Raw genomic sequence first — 26,613 nt, forward strand, 5'->3', positions numbered from 1 at the left:
GGAATTTACCATGTAGTTGCTAAGGCAAAAGTCAGACCTACAAAAGATAACTAGCACTGCTAAGTGGGCCAAAATAAATATCTAGCCAATGGTATGATTCATAGTGCTAGGAGAGTAGAAAAGAAAATGATTTTCATAGGTGGAGGTAGCCAGGGAAGGCTTCCTGGAGGAGGCAGAATTTGAGTGACAGCTTTGGGAATGGGTAGGCATGAGGTGGACAGAGAGACGTGGGTAGAGCAGACTAAGTCAGATGGACACAAAAGAAGTACCTAATGAGAATGTGCAGGGCAAATTCTAGTGACGTGCAGAGCCTGGTCTTGCTGGAATAGTTTTTGCACACTGGAATAGCTGAGCACAAGGCTTTTGGTGAACGGTAATGAGCTTAATAAGCTGAGCTAAGAAATATGTCTTTATCTTACAGATAATGGAAAGCCAGTGAAGGTTTCTGAGCAGGAAAGAGCATGGGCAAATAACATCTAGAAAGCCTGCAAGAAGCAACATTCACTCCAGTGTTACGAGCCATGCTGCTGTGAAAAAAAACCCCTTTCATTACTCTAATACTTGGTAATTCACTGAAGACCTACTTCAGAACTCCAAGGAAAACATTTTATGAATCAAAAGCTAAGTACAATATGTTAGCAATTAAATGAGATAACATAATAGCCGAGGCAGAACCACGGTTCTCCCCACCACGATTTCAAGCTGCTGCAGAAAGAAATGCTTGTATCATCTTCCAAGTTATCAAGGCATTTTGTTTTGATTTTCGGAAGGCAGGGAGAGAGGAAACGAGGAGAGGACGGAGGTCAAGAGGATTCGAAGCTATCTGTCCTTTAATCAGAAGGAATTATTAAGGAGAGTTATGAAGGAGATTTGCTCAAAACAAAACCAGCCCCAGGATGGGTGTTAAGTTACCGCAACTGACTTGTACTCGGGAACAGCAACTGAAGGTGTGTAGCTGGGAATGAAACCCCACCAGTGCTCTGACGCTGCCGGTGCGTACCTCCCACCGCTCCTTTATTTACTGCAGCTGGCCAAAGGTTTACAGCCTGTTTCATGTATTAAAATTCAAATGTGGAAAACATTACCAGTATCCTCCTTGAATTTTTTGTTGTTGTTGTTGTTCAGGGGGAAGAGGGGGGTGGGTTTTTTTTTTTCCTTCCCCTTCAACTTCCTTTTTATTGTGGAATGTATCAAATGGTCAAAGGCTAACTTCAGACTGACTAAATTCAAAAACTATTTCCTTTGTTCTTATGTTTTTGTTTGAAAATTCAGACCAGTTTGCACAAGGCAAGAAATGAGGATCCGATCTCTTGCACCCACATTAGGGTTTCTTCGGGCTGAGGGGCTCAGATTCTGGGGGCCCCCTGAATACTTTTGAGGAAAAAGGAGGAAGACTGCTAAACCTCACCTGGTTAAATGGGCAGCCGGCTGTCACGCCGCACCTTTGGAATTACTCTACTATCTGGCTGGCTCTGCAGCCACCCTTGATTGACTTACAAGTATCTTCAGAAGAGTGTGAGCGGGAACTCTTCCTCATCAGCAAAACTAGCAGCTTGATTGCTTCTGTATCATTTTTTTTTTCAAAATCCGATCAAAGAAGCTTCTGCGTAATATTGGCCGATTATTTCCCCTTTTCTTTTGCTCTGTTTCATACCTTCCCCTTCCCCTCCAACTGGGCCAGTCCCACTTCCCATCTCCAAAGGTGATTCTAGGCCCTTCCTCCTATCCCATCTCTGAATCAAATTCAAAGAGAAGGCAATTCAAAGGTCAAAGAATGCCAAAGAAGCATCTATATATAGTTTATTATTTTAAAGAACCACTTAACCTTCATCTGGTATTTAAGAGCAAACTTTACATATTTATGGAAAAAAAAAAACTGTCTCTGAAGCAATGCCCTGGGTGCATGTTGTTTCCGTTTAGCATATGCAAAACGAACACAGCTACAGAAATTAAACTGTTTTTCTCTTGATTGAAAGCAGATATACAGAAATGGTTATAAGTCACAGATCTGGCTTTTAATAAAGCCAGATTTCTTAATTAAAAGCAGTATTGTTTAAACATTGTAGTTTAAAAAAAAGAGCTATACAAACTGAAATCTCATATTATATGCATCCCAAGTGTATTTAGCACATTACCTGAGGCCAAGCTAAATTAAAATCTAGATTTTCCTTTTGTAAACCCTTAGCAACAGCCATGAATAGACAAACAATTTTTACTCAATGATGAATTTTTAGGGTAGAGTCTAGGAAAAGCAAAAAAGAAAAAAAAAAAAGATTTAGCTTTGGCATTCAGAAATATCTTTACACGTTTTAGAAGTGAGTTCATTGCTTCTATTTATAAACCAGTATTTTTGGTTTCAAATTGGTTGCAGGTTTCCATAATACACCGCTCAGGATGTTACTCTTAATCCTAGCCTTTTATTAAGAGAAATCGTAGGGAAGGGCAGAAGAATATTACTGAGCAAGGAAAGAACTTACGAGAGTCTCAGAATAACCTAGACTTATTTTGCATTCTCCTTCTGGAATCATCTTTAAACAAGAGATGCTCTAGTGATAATGGAAAACAGACCTTCATCCAAGCAACTTTTTGAGAGCCCATAAGGTACAGAACACCTATAAGGTGTTTGCTGATCAGGGGGAAGGTTATAAGGAACAGAATTACACAGCATGACTAGTAACGTCAAATTCTCCACCCGTTCCGTCACCTCATTACTGTCATCACTTAATATTTTGTTACGGAGATTTGCTGAACCTTCATAATCACCCAAAAAAGGATGTACTCCCACATCCTTTCCAAAAGTAATGGGCAAAAACGGAAATTTCAATTGCAATATGGACAAATCTACTTAAATATTATTCAAATAAATACTCATTCATGACTAAGTAGTGGTAAAACCATGATATACTTAAATCACACAATCCCACATCCTATATTTAGACAGACACACCGTGTATTTCTACCTCCCATACTCAGAATCAAAAGACACTGACTTAGCTTCTTTAATAATAATAATAATAATAATAATAATAAAAGTCCAACCTATTCACGTCTGAAATGCCAGCAATGTAACATGAACATAAGTTGGGACCTTTAGCTGAAGTCACCAAGATGAAGAATTTCACACACCAGTAATGAATGACTCCGCAATGATCTCCTAAGTTTATACTTCAGTGAAATGAAAACATGAGTCCACACAAAAACTAGTACATGAACGTTCATAGAAACATCGTTCATAATAGCCGAAGACTGGAAATAATCCGAATATCCATTACCTGATGAATGGATACATTTAATGTCTATCTAGACAATGGAATCTTTTTTGGCAATACAAATGCACGCCGCTCTGATAAATGATAAAACACATATAAACCTTCACATTATGCCAAGTGAAATAAGCAGGTCAGAAAAGACCACCACATATTGTATGAATCCACTGATGGGATGTACCTAGAATAGGCAAATTCACAGAGGCAGAAAGCAGCTGGGGAGTTGTCAGGGACTAGAAGAGGGAAGGATGGTGAGTGACTGCTGACAGGCATGGGGACTTTCTTTCCTTTGTGCAGGGGTAAAATGTTCTGAAATTAGAATATGGTGATGATGGCGGCATAACCCTGTGAATATACGTAGAACACACTGAATTGTGAAGTCGAAAACGGGTGAACTGTAGGTTAAATGAATGATATCTCAATTAAGCTGTTTAAAAAAGAAAAAAAAAAAAACTGCAGCCATAGTATTTGTCCCTGAAATTCTAATTCTATACGATAGCTGGAGTCCCCAGGCTTCGTCACTTACCATGAGTGAATGTCTGTTGGCGGAAAGAAGACCGGTTCCATACCCTGAGGCCAGACCACCCATCGCTCCATTATGAGAAGGTCCAATGATTCCGTGCATGTCCCCATGACCACCGGGCATGGCCGTGGACGGGCCCACTGCGTGGTTCCGGAGGACGTGAATAGCATCGTCCAGTCTTTCTAAGCGGTCTTCAATTCGGCTTTGCTGTTGGGTAACAAATGACGTGAAATCTGATTTAGTCTGAAATACCTGCGTAGGTTATCTAAGGAAGACCTGAGTTGACACAAACCACATTGTGGGTCTCTGAATATATGTTTCCAAGATAGTTTATTTCCTTAAAATAAAATGATAATAAAAATAAACAGTGACCTTCCTAGAAAACTCGTGAAGATTGTTAAGGTTAGAATTAGAGTGTTATCTTCTTGTGAACAAAGTAAAATTCAGGAATTCTTCCAGGACACTGTGTACATACAGTGTATGTACATAGTGTACATACACTATACTGTATTGCATTAGCTTGAAAGAGAACTTAGGGGCTGAGAAGGGATAAATTTGGGGAGTTTGAGATTTACAAATGTTAGCCACTATATATAAAAATAGATTAAAAAAAGTTTTTTCTGTACAGCACAGGAAACTATGTTCAGTATCTTGTAATAACCTTCTTTAATAAAAAAATGCGAAAACGAATATATGTATGTATATGCATGACTGGGACATTGCGCTGCACACCAGAGACTGACACATTGTAATTGACTGTACTTCAATTTAAAAAACAAAAGAAAAAGAATTTAGATTTACTTCCGAAAAAACAAAACAAAACAAAACACATTTATTGATTTTAAGAAACTTTCTGGTAGAAAATGGGTAAAGATTTCAAAGAATTAACAATGGAAAGATGACCTATTTATGGTTTCCCAACTAATCTATCTTCCTGAAGACCTATTTCCTCCATCTCCTCTGTGGCATATGATACAGTGTAAGTATCAAGTCAGGAAAAGGTGAATGCACACAGACTGTACTTTCTTACTGAGCACTAACGATTTTTACCTGTGTTCCTTGCTTCCTCGTATTACTAGCTTGTGTGTGTGTAGAGGGGAGCAGAAACTCAAAATGGTTACAGAAAAAACACTGCAAAAATTCTGTCAACCGAAGTGCTATGAGATTTCAGGACTGAAAATCACAAAGACTTGGCTGTACTGTTCACTGGGGGTTTCCAGTTGATTCCAAAGCCCTGACTGTATAGTATAGAATTCACTACCTTACACAATTAAAAACCAACTGATCTTTTATTTTCACCTCAGCCATTAGGATCCTAGTTTTTGGCAACCAGATAAAGCCTATACAATGGTCTTCGGTGAAGAGAAAGGACATGTCGATGGATATTCGTTTTGTTCAGCATGATCACTAATGGTATCAAATAACCATCTGCATACCACTCTCCAGTGGTCCCTGTAAAATTTCCCACCCCACTGAATCCCCATTCTACACATGTAAGCAAGCAGGGAAGACATTATTAGCCCTTCCACAGAGATGTGCAAACGAGGCTCAGAGAAATTAAGGGAATTAATTCTCAACGTCACACTGCAAGGAAATGGGGAAGTCAGGGTTGCAATCGAAGTCTTCTGACTTCAAATCTAGTGCCTCCTGTACCGGATCATGCTGCACTCCACTCTGATTTCCAGTGGGCTGTGCAAACAGATGGGCTGGCTCCACTGCATGAGAAAGAATGTGTGTCTAATACAGTTAGTCTATGGTACAGAGCATGCTGATTCGGTGGGCTTTGGTGTTAGGGGCCTCCTAGCTCTGCTGCTTATGTGACCTTGGAAAAGTTACTAAACTTCTTTTGAGTCTACGCTTCTTAATTGATAAAAACGGGAAAGCAGATTCATACTTCCCAGTGTAAGTGTGAGCATGAAGCGAAATAATTCACATGCCTATCATCCTTCTGGCTCACAGCTCCCTGGTGGAGGGCAATTTCTGCTTGGGGGTCTCCCCTTGAGTGTTGAGAACTCAAAGAGAACTGAGTGGAGGTGGTGCTTACGCTGTCTCACTCTGTGCGGCCTTACTGGCTAAAATCCGGAAGGTGGATGGTTCACACGCGACCAGCAAGGAAGAGCACAACAAAGGGGGGACCCACCTCTGTGCTTTCGTTTTCAGGTTTTCCTTAATTTACGTTGTAAGCCAAAAGGGAAAAAGGAACCCCAGAATGACCCACAAGACGACATGAATTGAGACAGGTAGGTAGATAAATCCATGCCCTCATCCACGTCCCACCTCGAAATTTGGGGGAGAAAAGGGAAACCCCACCCTGAAGGCCAGCTCCTGTCTGCTCCATTCTCCTCCCCATTTGACTCACATACGGACCAGGCAGTGCACAGAGCAGTGTTGTTTCACGCATATTTCCAGGCCCTTCCTCCTTGAGTTGAGCGTCAAGCACTGAATCTTCATGTGAGTGTTTATAATATTAGTAACCCCCAGGGACATTTTCAGCTATCCCCTACTACAGAGATTTAATGATATTACTGGATTTCTGTGAGAAACAAAGTGAACGAAGAAATAGGCAGAAGGCTTCCCACTTAGGGGTCAAGAAGAAAGCTATAAAGCTGTCATTCTGGAAAGCAAAGCAGAGAGAGAGAACCTTCAAGTGCTCCAGAGAGTTAGCTAATCTTTGACAGGGGGAGGCCATGATCCTTCCAGGATTTTTAATTTCTTATCTGGTTCTAGATCTTTAGAGCCTGGTGGGGAAGGGGGCTTACACTGTAGCAGTGTCTGGGTTACAATCTAGAAACAGGAACAAACACAATCTGATATCTCTGGCTCTCACCAAACCTGCGGGCTTACACACCAGAAGTTCCTATCAGTGAAAATAAGAATCTCGAAGGGTGAACAAAGTGCATAAAGAGAAACACAGCCCAAGAACGGCCAGAGTGAGGATGACTTACCAAGGAGTGTAAGGGTCCTTCATAGTTAGGAGATGATGAGGCCTGCCCTCCATTTCTAGACCAAACGGCTGTGCCTGCTGATAGGAAAGTGGGAATTACAAGAAAGCCTGTATCATCTTCAACATAATCTTAGCAACACTTTCAACAGTCCTTTCAGAAATCAGCAATGTCAATTTCCATTGGGGCAATAAAATGAATACAAGTAAACTGCCCATATGAGAATGTGGGGGCAAGGAAAAGCATTTTAAATGTTAAATATGCAGACTTCACATAGACTCAGAATTCTCTCGGGCTTCTTCCTAAAAGGGAGTATTTGGTTGATTCTGAATTTTAGCTGGAGAAACGTCCCTTTGAGAGAAAACCGTCACTATCCAGGCAAGGTACTTTGAACAGTGCAAAGGGGGACTTTCGTGACCACCTTCACGCAAAGCCGGTTTGTAAAACCAAAATTCTCTCACCAATGAAACATAGCTTTGCTACTTATTTTTAAAATGATCCCCAAGAAAGGATAAGCCTTCAGAAACATTTCAAGGAAATAAGATTAGCTGGCAGCGAGCCACTAAACCAGAAATTTAAACGCTCAATTTAACAACAATATTAAGTAAGCAGTTTCTTCCGAAGAAAATATATTTTTAATAATTCACTAAACTTGAAGGTAAAGAAAGATTCTTGCTATAATAAATATAACATGCCTCACCACTTTTAAATTAAAAAAAACCCACTTTTAAATTTAAAATAATACACACCCAGTGTAGAAAATTTAGAAAATAAATAATTCAAGAAAGAAACAAATCTATGGTCTCACTCAAATTTCAAGCCCCGACACTGTTAGCACTTTAAAAATCCATTCTTCCTGCCATTTCTGGGTGTGCATGTGTGTATATTTTTATGTTAAATAAAAATAGAGTATTTTGTTCAATTACTTTTAGTGACAGAATCTGGACAGAGCCATCGGTGTGAAAATAGCAATCTGTCCCCATATTTGTATCTTCATAAAGTTCTCTCTTCCTAACGTGGTCTTCCAGGATGGGTTTCCAGGAGCCCAAAAGTGGCCTTGCTTCCGTGTCTTCCACGGAGAGCAAGCTGCTCAGGTTTGGGGTGTCTGTGGCATTTTCTGGAATGATCTGTGTACCGTAACTTCCCCTTCCCATCCTTAACCCGGCAGTGGAGCAGCAGACTGGTGAGTCCTGGATTCTCGCCTAAGCTCTGCTGTTGCTACTGATGGGGGCTCCTCTGTGGGTCCCATGCCCTGTCTGAGCTTCGTACGTTCATCTGTAAATCAGAGCACGAGACTCTGATCGCTGTTCTCACACCTTATTAGACTCCAGAGTATTCCTTTCTCCAAATTATAACAGAAATGAAATTAGAGCTGCTTTGTTTGAAATGGGGAACTTGGGCGTGCTCCCTGCTCAGACTCCCTCATCCCTGGCCTCACGGGGCTCCACGTTGTCTCGGTCCTTCTCTGACTCTGGACATTAACACCTGTGCTCGTTTTCCAGCGCCTAACAATATGGTGCCACACCAGAAGGGTACAACGATTCTGAGCGTTCCTCTTCTGTCATGGGGAAATTGTCATTGCTGTTCCATCATCCTCTTGATATCATCTCTGGCTCTTCCCCGTTTCAACTCGGTCTCTCTGGATATATGGACTTACAGGTCTAGTTCCCTCTTTATTCTATGACCCCCGCATGTCAATGGAGGTTTGGAAAAGGATGATACTAAATCTCACATGAGCCATGATCATCAACTCTGAAAGCTTGGAGGCTATCTGAAGCCTCCCATTCTTTACCAGGAAACCTGCTGTAGAATGGACCACGGCAGGGCTGCAGACAGGGAATAACATACAGGTCGAGGAGGCGACACTCAGGCAAGAGACTCCAGTATAAATTACAGTAAGGTCAGGGATCGATCAGGTACAGATGTCACTTAGTCTTTTTAAGAAGCACCTGTCCTCTTTCCAAAGAGCAGAGACAGGCGCCAGTCAGGGCATTCTGGAGGCATTTATATCGGAAGGGCAATGAGTCCTTTAAATGGAGCCCTGAAAGATGCAATGCTTTCCTAACATAATTTAACATCTTATAATTTAATGATTTGAAGCCATAGGTCATATTATTGTGTTATATTTTAAAGGCAAACACCCCCCTTTACTCCATAGAGTTACATGACAATCTATTGACACAATTAGTTTTCGTCTAACATTCCAATAACATGGACTTTAAAGAGGGATGCTGAAAAGTCTAAACTTTCTGTGGGAGATGATCTTTTTGCATAGCCACATTTGGTGACCACATAATCTATGTTCCTGTTTACATCTATGTTAACCGGGTTTTCTCACTGAGATGTTTCATTGGAGTATATTATTCTGTTGAGTATCTTCTATGAAGCTCAGAAAACTTTAAGAAGTAAACTTTTCCATATGTCTGGTATTTTAAAAACACGTTATTTTTAAGAAAAGTTCTGGATGTAAATGGCTTCCACTACATACAGCGGTCTGTCTCTCCCACCCCTTCCTGTCTGTCTATTTGGAAATACTATGTTTTGAGCTTTCGGAGGGAGTGGGTTTCCACCTGGTAGAGCAGGAAGTCTAAGGGGGAAATCACTCTATAAATAGCATGCAACAGATTTAAGGTACAGTACCTGAGAGAGAAGGAGGGGAGCCCACAGGAGTTGAAGGGTTTGATGAAAAGCTGTTGTTAGTGTGATCTGGAGAATAGATCTTAAAACAGTGGGGAGAAAAAAAAAAACCAAACCCTCAATCAATGGAAATGAATAATCAACAATTTTAAACCAACAAGTGTCCATGCAATTCGTTTAAAAATTACAAGTTACAAAATACATTTAACAATCCATTACAGTACCAATCTTCTAAGATGAAAAACTTAATTACTTAAATTTTTCAAAAGAATAGCTATCAAGGTCTATGAGACGGTGGGAGGAGAGCTGGCCTGGGGCAGCAGACTATAATTCTAGCCCTTTTCCTCCTGTCTCTTTCCAGGGCTGTGCAGCCATCCAGCCAACTGGATACTCCAAACCTCCCTTTCTTCCTCCACAAAACAAGAGGTCCAACAGCATCATCTCTAAGATTTCTGTCCAACTCCTTCTTCACCATGTTTAAGGCATCTGATCCCCAGGCCTATGAATGCCCAGACTAAAGAGAAATTTCTCCTCAGGTCACAATGCTAATATAAATCAAACTCATTTTATGCCCACAATGGTAAGAAAAAACTAACTGAAGAGACAACACGTTAGAGCAACGCATCTCCACTGACATTTGCAAATGATCACGTTGCGCTTTTGAAGACACCAGGTACACGCCCTGAGAAGGAAGGCAGGGGTGCCATCTGTCACTAGTGAACACGCAAGAAATGCTGGGCTCCAGCCTCCTGGTGGTGGGCAGGCAAAGCAGAGAAGCTGAGTGCCAATCTTGTGACCATTCCTCAGGGATCTCCGGTACGGTCAGGTTTTTTTAAATGTCTTTTTCAAAGTGTTTTAGAACTGACCTTTGCAAAGGCAGCCTTAGCTGGTCAATCAGTGAGCACCCAAATGACTTTAGAGGAAAAGAAGACAATGAGATAGAAAATCTATACTCTCAAAGGCCATAAGGATACCCACAAATCTGTCACCGAGTACTGCTTAGCAGAGGAGGCAAGACGGGAGAGACGAGCCACACGCTGGAAGCTTCAGAGCTCTCTCCTCAGATTTTCCAATGGGCATTATGCAAGGAAGCTCGCCTTCCCAAAAACCAAAGCTGTTTGCCATTCATTTTCTAAAATTCTAAATGCCCGCTTCTGATTAAAGTTCAAGCCTTCTGCAATGGCACACACGAAGTCCAAAGTCAATATTTCCTCACCGAAGCAAGGGCCTTCCCCAGAGCATCTCCAGTCTGGGAGCTGCCTGCTGCTCCGCTTCCTCTATTTGCTGCAAAAACAAAAGGCAGAATATGAAAAACTAGGCAGTGAGACGTCTAACAATTTTCTATTCCTGGTCCATTTACTCACAATTTAATTGCATTTTTAATGCTAATTACAACACATTAATCTTTAATTAGCATTAATTTGTTTGCTGAGGTAGATGTCAAATATATTCATGTTACTTTTTTTTTTTACAGATAAAATATAAATCTGACACCTTGGTTTAAAGATAAAGTGTCCTGGTTGCTATGACGTTCTCCCCTGTTGTGTATGAGCGGTTAGTGGTGAACTGGAGCAGGTGAGCACACGAAGTTTCTTGCCAAAAACTACGCAGTCCTTGCAGGTCTCTGAAGTCCTCAACGTTTGCCTTTTTGTCGTATTTTACATAATGCATTGAATGGTCACCATGAATGATTTACATCTACTTTCAAATCAAAAAAAGTATTCTTGCTCTATAGCAAAATGAGATACTCCTTTCAGAGTTCCAAAAATAATCTGTAACAGGCCTGGCTTCCTAGGTGGGCAAATATTTTAAGCATTTTAAATAACATATATTCTCCACGTATTTGAAGTCTGTGTTCACACTGAAAGAATCTGAATCGTCATGCTACTCAAAGTCAATCTTGTCTCAAATTCTGGAGATAAAGTAAGCCTACATCATGATGAAGCGATCTGTTACCTCAAACACTGGTGGTTTTATCAACAAAACAGATGAGCAAAGAGTACAGTCAGCCCTCTGTATCCACAGGTTCGGGTCAAAAATATTCAGAAAAAAAAAATTCCAGAAAGTTCTCCACCAAAAGCAAACCTTGAATTTGCCATGCATGGCAACTATGTACATAACATTTACACTGTATTAGGTATTATAAATACTCTAAAGATGATACACTGTATATGAGAGGATGTGTGAGGGTTATATGCAAATACCACACCATTTTATATAAGGGACTTGAGCATCCTTGGATTTTGGTATCTGTGGGGGCTGGGGGAGTCCTGGAACCAATCTGCTGGAAGGATTCCGAGGGATGACTGCGCTGTTAATAAAAGGATGTAGATTCTAGTACGTAATTCAGAGCCAGCTCTACCTCTCAAGTATCTTTTGAAGGTAATTTGCCTTTGTAAGATGGTACTGCCAGTGGTGTTATTTTGTTACATTTATTAAGGCCTCAACATAAGCAAACAGACATAATATTTAAATAAAACCTATTAAACTTCAGGGGAAGATGTTTCTCACTGTTCTGTGAAATAAGAAAAGAAAATCTTAAGTCAACTGATTAATCCAAGCAGAACTTCATTACACATTTACATTTTTTAGAATTCCTGAACTCATCCTTAACCCAAGAAGGCAGTCTTTCTGACACAAGTGTCATCTTTAGCTCCCAGATCTGAAAAACAGTCGTGGGATCAGATCTCAAGTGGTCACATTATCTTTTTCTCTAGATTATAATTTCATTCTCCTGACCTCTGCTTAGCAGCATTAAATTATGCTTGTTATTTTTATATATTTACACGTTGGGAATGACAGTTCGATACCCTTTTGATGCGTGCTTAATTTGGTTAACAAAAACTCACACCCATATTCATCTGTGAATTACTAAAACTGAAAGAAAAGTGGTATGTGATCAAAAGAACACAGTCACCTTCTGACAAAACAAACCTATTCTTGTTCATGTCATATATTCATTATATTAAAAATATATCAGTTGTTAGTTCTAAGGATTTCATGTATAAGAAAGTCCTCTGAAAGGAGGGTCCACATCATACAGTTGAGCTAATAGAAGGAACTCATAAATATCAAGAGTATTAAAAATATCTCATATAAAATAAGAGAGAACTGAAATTATACCTGGTGTGAAAATAAAATTTTCTGCATTAAGGAATTCTTTAAAAACTAAAGACAATTCTAAAGAGAAAATAATAAAGATTTTGAAAACACAAAGAGCACTAACTTTTTTTAGCATGTATTATCGTGGTATTTGGGGACAATTACACACACACACATATATTTTTCCCCTAGAAGCAATATTATCATTTATACTTAAAATTAGATTTATCAGTCAAAATAATTTATGATATCTGCTTAACTAGAAAACAGATCTTCATGAAATAAAAGTTCAAAGCCATGCTGGGAAAAAAATTACATTATCTAACAAAGAAACTGAACCCAAAGAGGACAAGATACTGCTAAAATTACAGATCAAATTTGCTGCTATTGTAGTCTTCAGAAGATTAATTCTTCTTTGAACAGCTTTAAAATGAGAATAATAAGTGTTTTAAAATGTATTTTCATGAAGCCAAACAGAAAGAATTGAAAACCAATAAAATATTAGGGACATTTAAAAAGTAAATTACATATGGCATAAAAAAATCGTATCTCAGAAGTGAGCCAATCCTTCCGCACTACACCTTTCTAACTAAACTTTTTATTGATGCCTGTTTTGTAGAGGGAGATATTAGGACTCAGGAAGTCTAATTAAAGGCAGAATTTAACTCCTTACCCTACATTGTCGTGAAAATGTTTCAGAAAACTACAAAGGCTACCCATGGTAGCCATGAGTCTGATAAGAACAGAGTATTTTTTAACACGAAGCCATTCCACCTTGCAACAGCTGGAGAACCAAACCCGACGGCTTGAATTTCAAAGCATTTTGCTGGGACCAGTTTGCCCTTTCACTTGGAATGCCTTTTGTTCTGTTCCAGGAAAGGCTGGTAAAGACACATTCTCAACAGTCCCTGAACATGTTAAGCTACATAGGTCCTCCTCCTAACGATTTTCCTTTGTACGCCTGATATGTCAAAGGGTATAAACAATCAGGAAGTCAATATATTTCAAATCTGCAAATGGCAAGATTTCTTCTACACTGCAGAATGGATCACGTTTAGCAAACCACACTTCTAATCAAACACATGCTCATCCAATCCACTTTTTCACCTTTAATGTCACAGGATTTGAGTTTTTGTCCACTGATGGCATGAGAAATTACCAAATGCCCAATATAACAGAAATAAAGATAAAAGCCCATTGCCCTTACTTGATAAAGACTGGATTGATTTTTAGCTTTTATCAATTTCTCTTGCTCAAGAGAAAAAGATAATCAAGTCTCTTAGTTGGGCTATAACACAAATATGGATGGAAGACGAGCGGTTATTAAGAGGAACCGTAATTTTGTAGGAGGACTCGGCACTGCCAGCCACCCAAGCATTGTTCAGATGGCTTGAACACGGGTGCCACCGCTGGCTAGAAGACGGAGCAGAAAGAAGGGCTTGCATCTCTGGCTCCATATGGGGCCACCCTCAGTCTCCATCTCAGCTTTGGAGAAACGGCAGGTTCCCATTAGCACACACCCTCATCAAAGCATCACGATGAGTGGTGCCTGGGGACCAACCACTGAAAAACAGAATTTGGGAAATGTGTTATCCCATTATCGCACACCCCCAGGCTGGGTACATCGTGAAGATACAAGAGCAGGAAGAAGTGCAATTCACAGCGCCTTTGCCTGAACAAAAGTGACTGCCTGAACATTTTGGTTTTTCTGAACTGAATCCAAGCGACCCTTGTGTTCTTCACCTCGCAGGAGCAGCGTAAAAATGTCACTGGCTGCCCGACAAAGGTAACAGAAGAAGGAGCATTTCCAGCATTCCTTCTACCTACGGTTTTAGAAGAAAAACTCAAATGCAGGTTACAGTGCACTAATTTTTAGCAGGAGGGACTCCTAGGAATTTCGGGCTGGGGGGACGCCCCGCCCCTCCACCAACCATGTGCAGGAAATGGATGAGAAGACTGAAGTCAAACCCGTTTGCTGTTCTCCGCTGGTGGTCTGTGTAACTGAGACACCCCGACACTGCTGGAAAATTCATTTTATTCTTGCGCTCTGTGACTCTTCCTCGCCCAACTGTATCTGAAGGCCCAAGGTTCTTGTAAAAGACAAAGTGAATCTTAAGTGACCACTCTCGTAAGAAAACTGCTGTGAAACCAAGTCCCCAAGGGGAAATGGACATAATGTTCCTACTAGAAAAGCCTCATGCTCAAATGCATCATGTCAGACAAACACGTCATTAGAAGTGGAAGTTGCAGCCAGATTAATTCGTGAACCAGATAGATATTCCAGGGTAATCTTTAGCATATGTTGCATTAAATCAATCTTGGTAGTCTGTTTCTTCAGCACTGTTTGGTTTGAGGTTTAGAAACACGGCAAATACCACGCATTAGAAAGGAGGCCGGTTAAAGACTAATAAAACAAAAACAGTGATTATAGCCACTATGCTAGTTGTACGCCCAGTTCCCTGCGAGGAGAAGGGAGGCTGTGTAGCTCCAGACCACAAGTGGTCACGCTCTGGAAATGTCTACAAACGGGATCTCCCAGTGGGGAACTGGGGCTCTCCTGCCCTTGGGTCGTCTCGGAGGACCGTGTTATGGTAGGTGGGCCTCTCAATCCTTTTGAGCAGGAAGGGCTATTGGCTATTGCAGGTAGGCGAGAAATAGGCAGATAAGTGGTATCTACGTGTACTATGTATGCGGCTACTATCAACTAGACATTTCTACCCTCTAGAGGTGGTGTCTAGTAACTTATTACATTTCCTCCTCTGTCCCCAAGCTCACATGCAGAAGCACTGGACTGTCGTGCTCCTGAGCACCCAGAAGCGTCACACTGGGAAAGTTGTAGGAGTCAAGTTGAAAGGCTCTGATGGCAGTAACTCTTGAAGCCCCCAGACTTAGCTTCTGTCCTCAACTGACTGCCACATCAGCTGAACTACTAAAGAATCCAGGGAGTGTCCCACGCACTATAGTCATGCAATTTCAGGGGGCTTAAAGACCCTTCCAAGTCAGGCATGTCTAATGTAATGGCCAGAGGTTGCTGGCAGGGCTTCAGAGAGAAGTGGTGGACTGTATGTCACAAGTTAAGTGTTCTGCCCTGCAATTCTCTCAAAAGTCCATGGATGAATGTGTCACTCAAAAAAATCCTGTCGTTAATACAATCTGAGTCAGTTTTGTCCTTCCTCGGCATTTCTCAAAAAATGATATTGGACACTAAAAGGGCAAAAGAACACAAAACAAGAAACAATGTCCATTTCTCCAAGTCAAGCACAAGCTATCTCAAGCGTCAGTGAGTATCTTCCATCTTGGAGAAGCAGAGGACAGAACCAGAGGCCAAAGAGCATGCTTCCAGAGGGTCCCTTCTGGTGGTTCTAGGGTTTCCACCTCCCTCCACACGTGCATTCTGTTGTTCTATGATCAGTTCAGGATAATCGTGAATCGCCAGGAAGACACAGTATAACATGAAACTGAGAGATGGAGCAATGATCTCCCCCCGAAAACTGAAAACGCAGCTTCCTAAGACATCAACGCCATTTATGAAAAGATTGCATTGCCTTGCAACTTTTCACCAAGAAAACTTGAAAAATGTGATGTCCATGTGTTAGTGCTTGAACCCCATTCTTACGGCATTAGTATTGCTCAGAGTTATTTTCTACAGAATCGTGTGTAATCTCGAACATGTGTCAGGCTATGTGTTCCCTATTTACCAATGACTTAATTAGCTCTGTTTGTTCTTTGAGATACAGGCAATGTAATATTTCTTTATTTCCTGCATTTCAGAATGAGTGAGTGTATGCCAAATATTTTCAAAAGTCTACAGATGTGCCCTATTAATCCATACTGCTTGTGAGGGAAGAACCACTAACATCAGAAGAGAAATCTTCTCTTCTGGCTACACAGAGATGCTGCCATCCCTGGCTTCTCCCACACTCTGAAAATCAAACCAAAGCCTAAGGGAATTAAAATGCAAAGAAACATGGGCCACTTGGACCCCGCACAATAGGAAGGCTTATTGTGATGCTCACATTTTCCTCTGTATTTTCACTTAAGGAATCAGAGGACATAGTACTTCGAGGATGAACATTCCTGAATGCCCTCCCTTAAAGTAATCCTAATGTAACAGCTATATTTATGCAAATTAATAAAGATCTGTTCCTCCAAAAAGCTGAATTATCATGTCTACTTGTTTTCCCAGATTATAAAGCTTTCTCACATTCTGCTGGTAGATTTTGACAAGCACACCCATGATTCTGATCATTTATGCAATAAAGTTTTTCCTAAAAAGCCTTTTCTGTGTTCCAAAAATCTCACACTTTCCTCTTTTAAAATGATAGCTCCTTTATCATTGCCTAGACCCTCTTTCCACAGGACCCTCTGGTCTGTGTAACAAGTCAAGTCCATCTGGAGTGTGTAGCTGAACCCATCAGTAAGGAGAAGTCACTTACTGTCACTCCACCCTGCCCAGACCAAGCGAAGGAGGAGAGCAGACATTTCTGTGCAATTACAAGTCAGTGATGAGCCAACCGGCTTAAATAAAGCGAATTCCATTCCCACTGAGACTCGTGGCTCCACCGACCACAGCTCAGGGAAGGCAACCACCCCATGTCACAGCATCTCTTTCTTCTCAAGTCACACTGCCCCTCTCCCAGGAAGACTGCTCTGCAAATCAATCAACATCATTTTTTTTTCCCCCAAACAGTGCCCGAGTCTGCTTTCCTCCACTCAAGCTTTTGCTCTACCTTTCTACCTTCCTAAAAAAAGAAAATTACTCAAACCACAAGTAGACAGGAAATCTGCCCAGTAAGAGAATGAACGACCAGTCATCCTTCTTTATAACCAGACCTCATGACTGCAGAAAGGGGCTTTCCATTCGTCAAACCACATTGAAGTGAAATGTGCTTTTCTCACTCTTTCAGTTCTGCACTTCTTTCTTTCTTCTTGTTTTTCGGATCTGCCAAAACTGCCTTGATAGCTAACAAAACTTCCCCCTGCGACCTCTGTCCAGAGCCCTCCAAGGTCAAACTGATGCAACGCATTGGTGGAAGCTTTGTTATGAAAAGTTACGAAAATGGAAACTCTTTCCCAAATTCGCCTCTCAGTGAGACATGAGAGCGAAGGGCTGCTGGGCGGCTCATCTCACGTGTGAAGTGTATTACTGAGTAAGCGGGCAGTGTATTATTTAGACAGAATTATATTTGCAACATTTCAAAACACATCTCTTCACTTTCATCAAAAACTCTCCCACGTAAGTGATTCACATCACGTCCTGAAGTTCCAGAGACTAAAGAAAATGAAAGAAACTGCAAAGGGCCAAGGGGACTGAAGACCAGTGTCAGTGGGCCACACAGTCTTCTCTCTAAACCACACAAGTTAGTGTTCTCATCAGCGACCCACTGGAAGTGAGCTCAAGACCTAGCAAGGTGTGGGCTGGGGCTAGAACCAAAGGTAGGAGGTGACCAGTGGAAGTCTGAGGTTTTAATACGATCCTGGAGCGTCAGACTGCGCCACTCATCTGAGTGACAAGGCTGTCAAAGGCACATTCCGAAGGCGGTGGCTGCCTCCTTGGCCAGCTCGGACTTTTCCTCCTGGGGCAGCTGGACATCTTGCCTAGCTCTTCCTTCAAGAGGAGAGTGTTAGTGGGGTAACCTAGGGAAAGGACCACAACGGACGTCACGAAAACTGAGTAGAGGATGGCTCAGTTTATTTGACAGGGGCATTCTGCTTAGGTCTTAACTCGTTAGTAAATTTCCTGAGCAAAAGCAGCAAATAACGTCTGGTCCACGGATGCCCAGGTGTCCCCTCTCCCGTAAGTCAGCAAACACTCCTTCCCCTCGGAAGGACGCCACGGTGCTGCAGCCTCCTGTTAGTTGTTAATAACCATCTATGACTATCACATGGACTAGTCTTTGGAAGACGGTGGTGTGCTACGGTTAAAAGCTTAGCACGGTGACTGCAATTTGAGAGGTGACCAGTAACTACTACTTAGAACTATCACATATTCTATCTGACTAATCTTCAGTGGTCTGTCTTCGAAAAGTTCACTTTGTTTGCTGTTTGAGAGCGTGAGAAACAAGGTAGTTCTGTCTATTTAAACCTTTGTTCACTCTCATGACTCCCAATGGAGAAAGTAGCCAAATTTCAGTTTTCTGTGACAAAAAAAAAGGGACGATGGTCACGTCGATGATAATTTCTGTTTGGTTCATGAGCCTGTTCGTTTGTTCATGTGATGAAAATTCATTGCTTGATTACTGCTCAATTATGAGAGGGGAAAAAAAGAGGTCTTGGGTTATTAAACCTGACACTGGCTGTTGACATCGCATCAGAACTGGCATTTCTGTGACTCACCCATTATACTGTCTGTCCCGTTGGCAGGAGGTGTACAGGAGGAGGTGCTGTAATGGTTTGTACCACTACGGTGGAAGGTGGACATCGGAGGAAGACTGGAATTGATGTCTGCTGAGGAGTGTGATGGATAGCTCTGGAACAAGAAGCAGAAATAGGGGGCCACGTTCAATCATAAAATATTTAGTGGGTTAGTTTTCTAATATTTCTTTCAGAACTCTTCATTTTGCCATGGAGACAGCCCTCAGAATTGCAAAATATCCAAGAATTCATCTTGCTTAGATCTGACGGCTTTCATTTTTCAAATAATAAAATACAAAGACACATAGTTGCTTTGGGTTTGCATCAAATCTAGAGGAATACAGTGGCAACAGAGAACACTGAGAAATGAGCACAATCGCCAAATCTAAAAACGACGGCTTAAAAAGCAGTGTCCAAGACTTCAGGAACATGAAAGACCATCACTGCTGTCACTTTTCTGTACGGCCTATTGGTCAAATAAGACGGACTCCAAAAGATAATGGATAAAACACCACCATGACCCACAGGGTTTAACATTATGCTTCATCCTGACTTTCCGGACACTCACTGGCAAAGAATAACCAGTCACAAGTCTTCCTACCAAATTGGATCATCTTGATCTGAGCTCTAGTAAGAACAAAATGGTAAATGAAAAATTGAAAAAGCAGTAATGATTAAATACCTCTCGAAAGCATCAATATGTAAAGCCTTAAAAAAATGACTATATTGAATTACCCTGGAACGAATGAACTGAGAACAACTTATTTTAGTTCTTTCTTTACACATCCTCTCCAATAGCAATCCACCGTGTAGCTGACTATGGAGAAAGAACATCACCGTTACAGAATCATTTAGTTTAAGGCTTGGCTTGGGGTTCGACTATTATGGTAATTGTCCACATAAGCTGCTTTTCCTGGGGACACAGCACAGTGCCTGCAAGGTAGCAAATTAGTGGCTCCCCAACCACTTGCTGTGGAATGAGCAGATCACTACCAGGAACATGGTTATTTATAAAAATTGAGCTATTTTCCTTTTCAGGATAAAAAAAGGTGGCTTAAAAAGTTAATCTTACAGGCATTTGAGTGCATTACAGACATCTAAAGGAAAAATATTTAAGCTAAAATACACTTTTTCCCTATATGTAATATATTACTGGGCTGTGGATCTTTATTAGATCATGATTAGAGAGTCTGCCAAAATTAGAGACTGAATATGATGCTGAAAGTCAGGGAAGCTTACAGCCCAGACATCTATCCACAGGGAGTGAAACCCCGTGTCTGGTAGCCCCCTGTTTATTCTGTGAGGCCCATCTTGGGTGCCACCACTTTCTTGGGGATCCCTTACTTCTAGTTCTTCCACAATCTCTTCTCTCTGAATCCCTGATGCACTCACATTCTGCACTGCGCCATTCAATACTTAATTAAATGTTGCTTTTCCATGCTTTCCCTTTCAAGGGCATTTCCGCCGTTTTGGTAAACTCCCTATGAGGGGGTCCTGAATACAGCCTTTAGCACTGCACCCCAAAACTCGTGCCTGAGTGCTGGACACACTCACCCCACAGCCTCAGAGAACACTGCTTACCAGTTAAGTGTTTAAGAAACACTGGACTGAAATGCTACTGATGTGAGGGACAACTCAGCAGTCTAGAAAACGACTCTACATTTTGGAGTTAGGTCTGCCAAGGACATGGATGATGCCTTTGAAAATATTACTTCTGCACATCCCAAACAGTCCAACTGGAAGGTCAGCTTCAGAGAAGAAGCTGGGGTGATGTCCTCAAACCATTCCCATTTCCCAAGAAGGCCTTTCACACTTTTAAATTTCATGGATCTCTTTGCTTGACCAAAAAATTCCTTAGGTCATCTGCTAAACTCATTTCTACTTCCCACTTACGGAATATGCCATGCAGTCCATGAAATTTTCTCCAAAGAATGATAGAGTGGGCCCAGTCCATTGTACAACTGACCTAAAAAACTGGATAAGCCATGGAAGACCAAACTTAGAAGAGCTATTTTTGCTTGAGAGCTAAAGACTATAATAATGTGGAGAAAAAGAAACAGACTATGGACAAAGAAAAAGAGAACTAAAATGACAGTTTGACTTCACTTCTACACAGTCCTACTCCATGCTGAGTTTCTGAAGCGTAGAATCACCTTATAAACCAGTCCCAAGCTTGCAAAAATCAAAACAGAGGAAAAGAATTCTGAAAAATATTTAAATAACTATAATCATCCCAGGATAAGACAGGAAAAAACTTATCGCATCAGTGAGAATTTTTAGACTCTTTTTATTTGGTGTAAAATGGGCAGTAATTCAGGATTTGACAGACAAAGAAAAAAAAAAAAAAAACACTGAGTTCAGAGAATTAAAAAAAAAAGTTCTTCCCCAAAGATTTTAATGGGGAAACCGATGCAATTCACATAAATTAGTTATTTTTAGAGACTCAGAAAATTAGATGCTGAAAGAAGCTAATGAGATTTATAACTAGATTATTTTACATGGAAAAGTATCTTGAAAACTACTGTTAGTCAAAGATGCAATAAATACACCACAGAGAATATTAGTGATACGTGAATAACGTCCCTCTTGGAGCATTTAGGGGTCAACTAGAAGAGGTCCTCTTAGTTTTTCTTGCTCCAGCAATTAATGCTGTCTGTCCTGCTCGCTACAAAGGCAAGGAAAGGGGAAGTATGATTAAGTGTTATGGTTTTACATGCCCACTATTTGTTTATTTATTTTTACTTATGATACCCAATTATAGTGTATTTGGACTCTATTGATAGACTAAGTGTTGAAAATTTTTCCATAAGTGATGTTTTTATCAACCTGTGCATTGATGATTCCAAGATTAGAAAATACAGTTAACTGTTAGCACACGCTAAGAATAAAGTCATACTTTGGGCTAAGGCAGGGTTTCACAGCCCTGGCACTGTTGAACTTTTGTGCCAGATCACTCCTGGCTGGAGGGGTGGGGATTTCTCTTGTGCACTGTAGTACGTTCACCACATCCCTGGTTTCGGGGCGCCTAGTACACCCTGCTGAGTTGTCACATCCCAAAATGTCTCCAGACATTTACCAAATGCTCCCCGTGGGGCAAAATCACCCCCGCTGAGATTGGGGTAAGGAAGGGTTTCTGTTACAAATTATAAAAGACAACAGAATTTCCTTTATATTAAAATTCCAGACTCCCAGTTCACTCTGTGGCACAAAGACCATGCCTAAACCACACCAGACTGGAGGGACTCAATCCTATTTTTAAAAAGAACTCTGCCAAGTCGTTCCAAACTTAAATCTCCTACAACAGCCCACTCCAAAGCTTAACCACAAACTCCATCCTTCTGAGTGAGTCTGTATGTGTATCTGTGTCAAAGCGGTGATGCGCTGCGGGACTGTTGTAGAGGCTGAGAATGTAAAGGGGATTTAAAGAATCAAAACCGGGGCCTTGACAGTTGCTACTGAAATAAATGAATTTTAAGCTTTGCAATTACATATCCTAACAAGGTATACAGTGATAAAGGCAATGATGTTTCTAAAAGGTTTTACATTCAGAGGCATGCTAATTTGGCCAAATTATACCCAAAATAACCCAAGGAAAGCTTCCTTGTCTCAAAATACTCCTTTGTTCAGTATGGACCTGGGCAAAAGCTACAGAAGAAAACTGTAAGGAACTTCCCTTACTTTCCAGTGGAAGGACACTAACCACCTACTGTATACTCAAATTATCCTCAATCAGTGTCAGATTTTTAAGTCACTTTAGCAAGAGATTTTTGAATAGTTAAATACTGAACTTATAATAAATACTAGATATAATAATTCAATAGTTTCCCTATCAGTGAGAAAATTCATTAGAGACCTAATTCACTTGCCCTTTTTAAAAACAAAACCCCTAATCTCTAAGATCGGCTAACTGATCATCTTAAGAACGAAAACTCTTTTGCGATGGATAAATGACATTAGAAATACGGCATCTGATACCACCTATTGGGTTACTTTTTCAAAATAATCTTTCCTCGTGCTTGAAAGTACTATTTGGGTTCAGCAAACTTTTCCTAAAAGGGATATAGTTAGCTTCCTTTTTAAAATTATACTTTTTGTGCATGTGAGCACATTTCGTCTCCCATGCAGTGAAACTGATTGGCATAAAATCAAACCACCCAAGTCAAAATCCTACAGCCTGATAGGAAGGAAAAAAATACAGGAGGGAATAAAAATAAATGTCAAATGGACTCCTCTTAAAAGGACTGAAATTCCAACATATGAGTATAGTGCTGAAATCTTGTTTGTAATCAAAATTTTCCTTGCTCATAGGACACATACAGTTTTGATCTTGAGCTCCTTAGAGAAGTGCAAAATGATGATGGAGAAAAAAAGAGTGTTAGCGGAGGAGAAATTCCAGTATAACAATAAGTGCTATTTCTTTAAGCCTTCACACTAATACCTTCCCAGTAGGAGGTGGGAGAAAAGGGAATTTGGGAGTAAGTCATCTGTTATTTATTGAAAATGTGCTGAAATCTGAGATAGTTTGTGATTTACACATTCAAACTTGGGAGATGATATAAAAAGGCCAATTCTATCTCCATCATTTGTCTCTCTTTAGCGGAAAAGCTAATTGACCACACAGTGTTTCCGTCACTAGGACCAACGAAATAGATATTTTCAAGGATATCAGAAATCTTCCCTTCTGGAATGTTTTCCATAATCAGAATAGAATAGAAGTCACCTTTTCTATATCCCCAGGTGGCTCAGTGAAAAAAGACCACAGAAATCGAGAAAATACTATCTTCTGTATTAGAACAGAGAAAGAAACATACGTCTGGATATGAGAAGAAAAGGGGGCACATTGCAAGGTGAAGAAGAGTAGTGTAAGCACCACTAAGAATCGCCGGATTTGTCCTAGTCTTGTATTTGCAGGACTAGAGGTTCACACCTTTTAAAAGCTATTTTATTGCACAAGGGACTCAGTCCCATATTATCTGCATCCCAAACCTAACTCACGTTCCGGAAGTGCTCTTCCCTCCACTTAAGTGACAGACTTCCCTCCACTTAAGTTCACAAGTGGATTCTGGGCTGAGGTAGTTTTTGAGGCTAGAAACACATCAGGTGAGCTGCTTCCTCCAGAAAGAAGAGACGTATGAGGATGGAGTGCAGGTGCCGGGCAGAATGGCAACTTTCATAAGAAAAGAAAGAGAAATTCTACAGTCCAGCAGTTTTCAACAGAGCACCAGGGGGATACCGGAGGGTGTGGAAATCAAGCTAAAATACTGAAAATTGGGAATCTGATCTACATAGGAACCCCATGGTTGCTGTCACCTGACGGGAGCATGTAGGAAAGATGAACTCCTGCCTTCGGGTGTGGTACAACGCTTCAAAGCTCTCACCGGCTACAGAAGCTGGTTGAAAGGAAATGGAAATGCCCGTGGGAGATGCATCACCTACTTTCAAAGTCTACTGACTGTCACTCTGCCCCCTGCAGTGTATCCTTCAAAAATACAGATGGCAAACAACAATGACAACAATAGAAAAAAAAAAGAAAAAAAGGAAAGAAAGAACCACCATGGCTAAAGTTGTGCAACGCAAATACAGTGTGTATTTATGTACCAAAGGAAGCTGACATTGTGATAAAAGAAAGCACAGAACAAAACGCAATAAAAAGAAGAAGAATGACTAAGAAAATCCGGAAGGGCTTGCAAAGGTGATCTGATTGAGTTCTGTCTTTGATCACAGAAAACAACGCAACTGTAAGAAAAATGGGTGTGTGCCATTTTTACATTCACTGACAGCGTCCTTGGGTACATGCTTGCAAAGACAGGCTGAGATTTGATAAACTCGCTGTGTTATCCCCATTACCAAGTGAATCTGCCTTACCAAACGTTCGTGTGGATGCAGGCTGCAGTAGCTGCTAGACTGTGGAATATGAGAAGAATTGCCCAACATCCCTCCATAGCCAGGCTGATTCATCCCACTGGAGGAGCTCCAAGGGTCACTGCTGTGATGGCCATCTGTAAAGGACAAAGAAAACCATGACTTTTCAGAGGCAGTCAGCCTTGCCTTATAGAACTGGGTTTTTTCATATATTTCAAAATGACTGCCTGTTGTGTATTCATCTTTGTGTTGGTGAGCAGATTACATCAGAAGACAGTCATTGCTATTTTTTCCCCCAAATGGCTCTATACTGCTAAACAAATATAAATATTTAACAAAGTTAAAGGGTTCTTAGTAAAAATCCAACTGTAAAAGAACAGAACACATTTCTACTGACAGTTGTGTCAAGTCAGCAAGGTAGCTAATGCTAAAGGAAACATTTCTTAGAGGGTCCCCTGACTTTTTTTTTTCCTATGAAAACCAAGTAGAAAACGAGATTGTGAAAACCCACTAAAAATTAAATTGTTTCTAAATTTTGAGGTGAAAATAAAACACTTGAGATATTACAGAACTGGCAAATTCACAGGTTTTAAAAGCATACAGACACAAACTACTATACGTAAAAAAGATAAACAATAAGGTCCTACTGTATAACATGATCTATATTCAAACCTTGTAATGGCCTATAATGAAAAAGAATACGCAAAGGAATACATATATATGTATAAATGAATTACTATGCTATACATCAGGAATGGACACATTGTAAATCGACTATACTTCAATAAAATTAAAAAAACCAAAAGGTAATAGTGAAAAAGAATATCTCTGATTTAAAAGGTTGGATTTCATTTTTGTAACACACGTTGTAGACAGAATTCAAGCTGAAATTACACTATGGTATGTAGGGAAGGGCTGTCTCAAGGATAGTTCTGAGTTTTTGTTTTCTTTTTAAATGTTTATATTTTGGTATATAGTTTATATGGGCATCTTAAGCCTTCAGTAGCAATGAAAGGGGTACACACATATCATAAGGTAGATATTACGCTATAGGTAATTTTGAGAGCCCCTGGATTTTATAAAACTGTGAATTAAAATGAGGTTTAAAATTATATCTTTTCATATCAAGTTAATCTCTTTTTTAAACAACATATTAAAAATATTCCTACAGATTTTATTTTTCATTCTCTGGGCCTGTTGACTTACAAGTTACTATTGAGATTTCTACTGCCTGGTTTGCGCTTCTCAGGTTAAGGGAGCAGAGGCTTTAGGCTACTGCTGAATTCAGTTTCTCTTTCTTTCAATAGTTTAACAGAAACTATTTTGAGTGCCAGATATATCTGAGGCCATGAGCTAGGTGTTAACTGAACGGCAGGCAGTGCTGCCCTTAAAAATAAGGTTATTTTCATCTTATATGTTATTTACATGCCTTTTGAAAATGCAGACAGTAGGCAAGTTAAATCTGACACTGTTTCATTAAAGCTTTTTTCTCACTGAGTTTTTAAATCCGGAAGTTAGAATTCAGAAAACTGGAATGGTTTCAGGACAGGGAGGAATAATCTGTAATAATCAAGAACTACCGAAGCAAAATCACATCTGTGATTTGGACAACTTAAGAGTTTTAACTAGAAGATGGAAGTTAAAGTCAAAAATAAGAGGTCACCAGTAAGGAGTGGGTTTAAAATATGTTACCGACAGTCTCTGAATATCTTTCACCTAAACTGCATTTCCTTGAAATCTCAGGGCACCGGGGACCCTTATCGAGGGAAACCGATGTGAAGTGGGATCGTGATGTATATTACTATGAACATAATGTAAAAGCGTAGAAATTCCAGAAAGTTATTATTCATGGACTTAAGATCTAGCCCTGAGATTGTGGAAGTTTAGATGTCAACTTAAATTCAAATGTGAAGTTTAAGACCACCAA

At 40.4% G+C, this 26,613-nt stretch overlaps 1 protein-coding gene and 1 long non-coding RNA gene across 21 annotated transcripts in view; one reads left to right on the plus strand and one right to left on the minus strand.

The window, feature by feature from the left end:
- Window positions 1-26,613, minus strand: part of TCF4 (transcription factor 4) — a 344,633-nt gene that overhangs the window by 27,074 nt on the left and 290,946 nt on the right. For 15 of the 20 annotated variants that reach the window (XM_032470364.1, XM_032470356.1, XM_014557668.2 and 12 more), the window contains 6 exons: window positions 24,690-24,823; window positions 18,807-18,939; window positions 10,585-10,652; window positions 9,372-9,450; window positions 6,735-6,811; window positions 3,793-3,996 (listed from right to left, as the gene is read on the minus strand). In XM_032470364.1, the coding sequence (XP_032326255.1) occupies window positions 3,793-3,996; window positions 6,735-6,811; window positions 9,372-9,450; window positions 10,585-10,652; window positions 18,807-18,939; window positions 24,690-24,823 (695 nt within the window). The remainder of the gene's footprint in view (window positions 1-3,792; window positions 3,997-6,734; window positions 6,812-9,371; window positions 9,451-10,584; window positions 10,653-18,806; window positions 18,940-24,689; window positions 24,824-26,613) is intronic. The other 5 variants (XM_032470370.1, XM_032470362.1, XM_032470359.1 and 2 more) reach the window with 1 other exon arrangement.
- LOC116660589 lies at window positions 2,963-25,053 on the plus strand. The gene is made up of 4 exons (XR_004316161.1): window positions 2,963-3,032; window positions 10,875-10,879; window positions 12,906-12,913; window positions 25,042-25,053. It is a non-coding gene; the product is annotated as an uncharacterized LOC116660589 (long non-coding RNA).

This window comes from Camelus ferus, chromosome 30 (genome assembly GCF_009834535.1).
Source record: "Camelus ferus isolate YT-003-E chromosome 30, BCGSAC_Cfer_1.0, whole genome shotgun sequence".
Lineage (NCBI taxonomy): Eukaryota > Metazoa > Chordata > Mammalia > Artiodactyla > Camelidae > Camelus > Camelus ferus.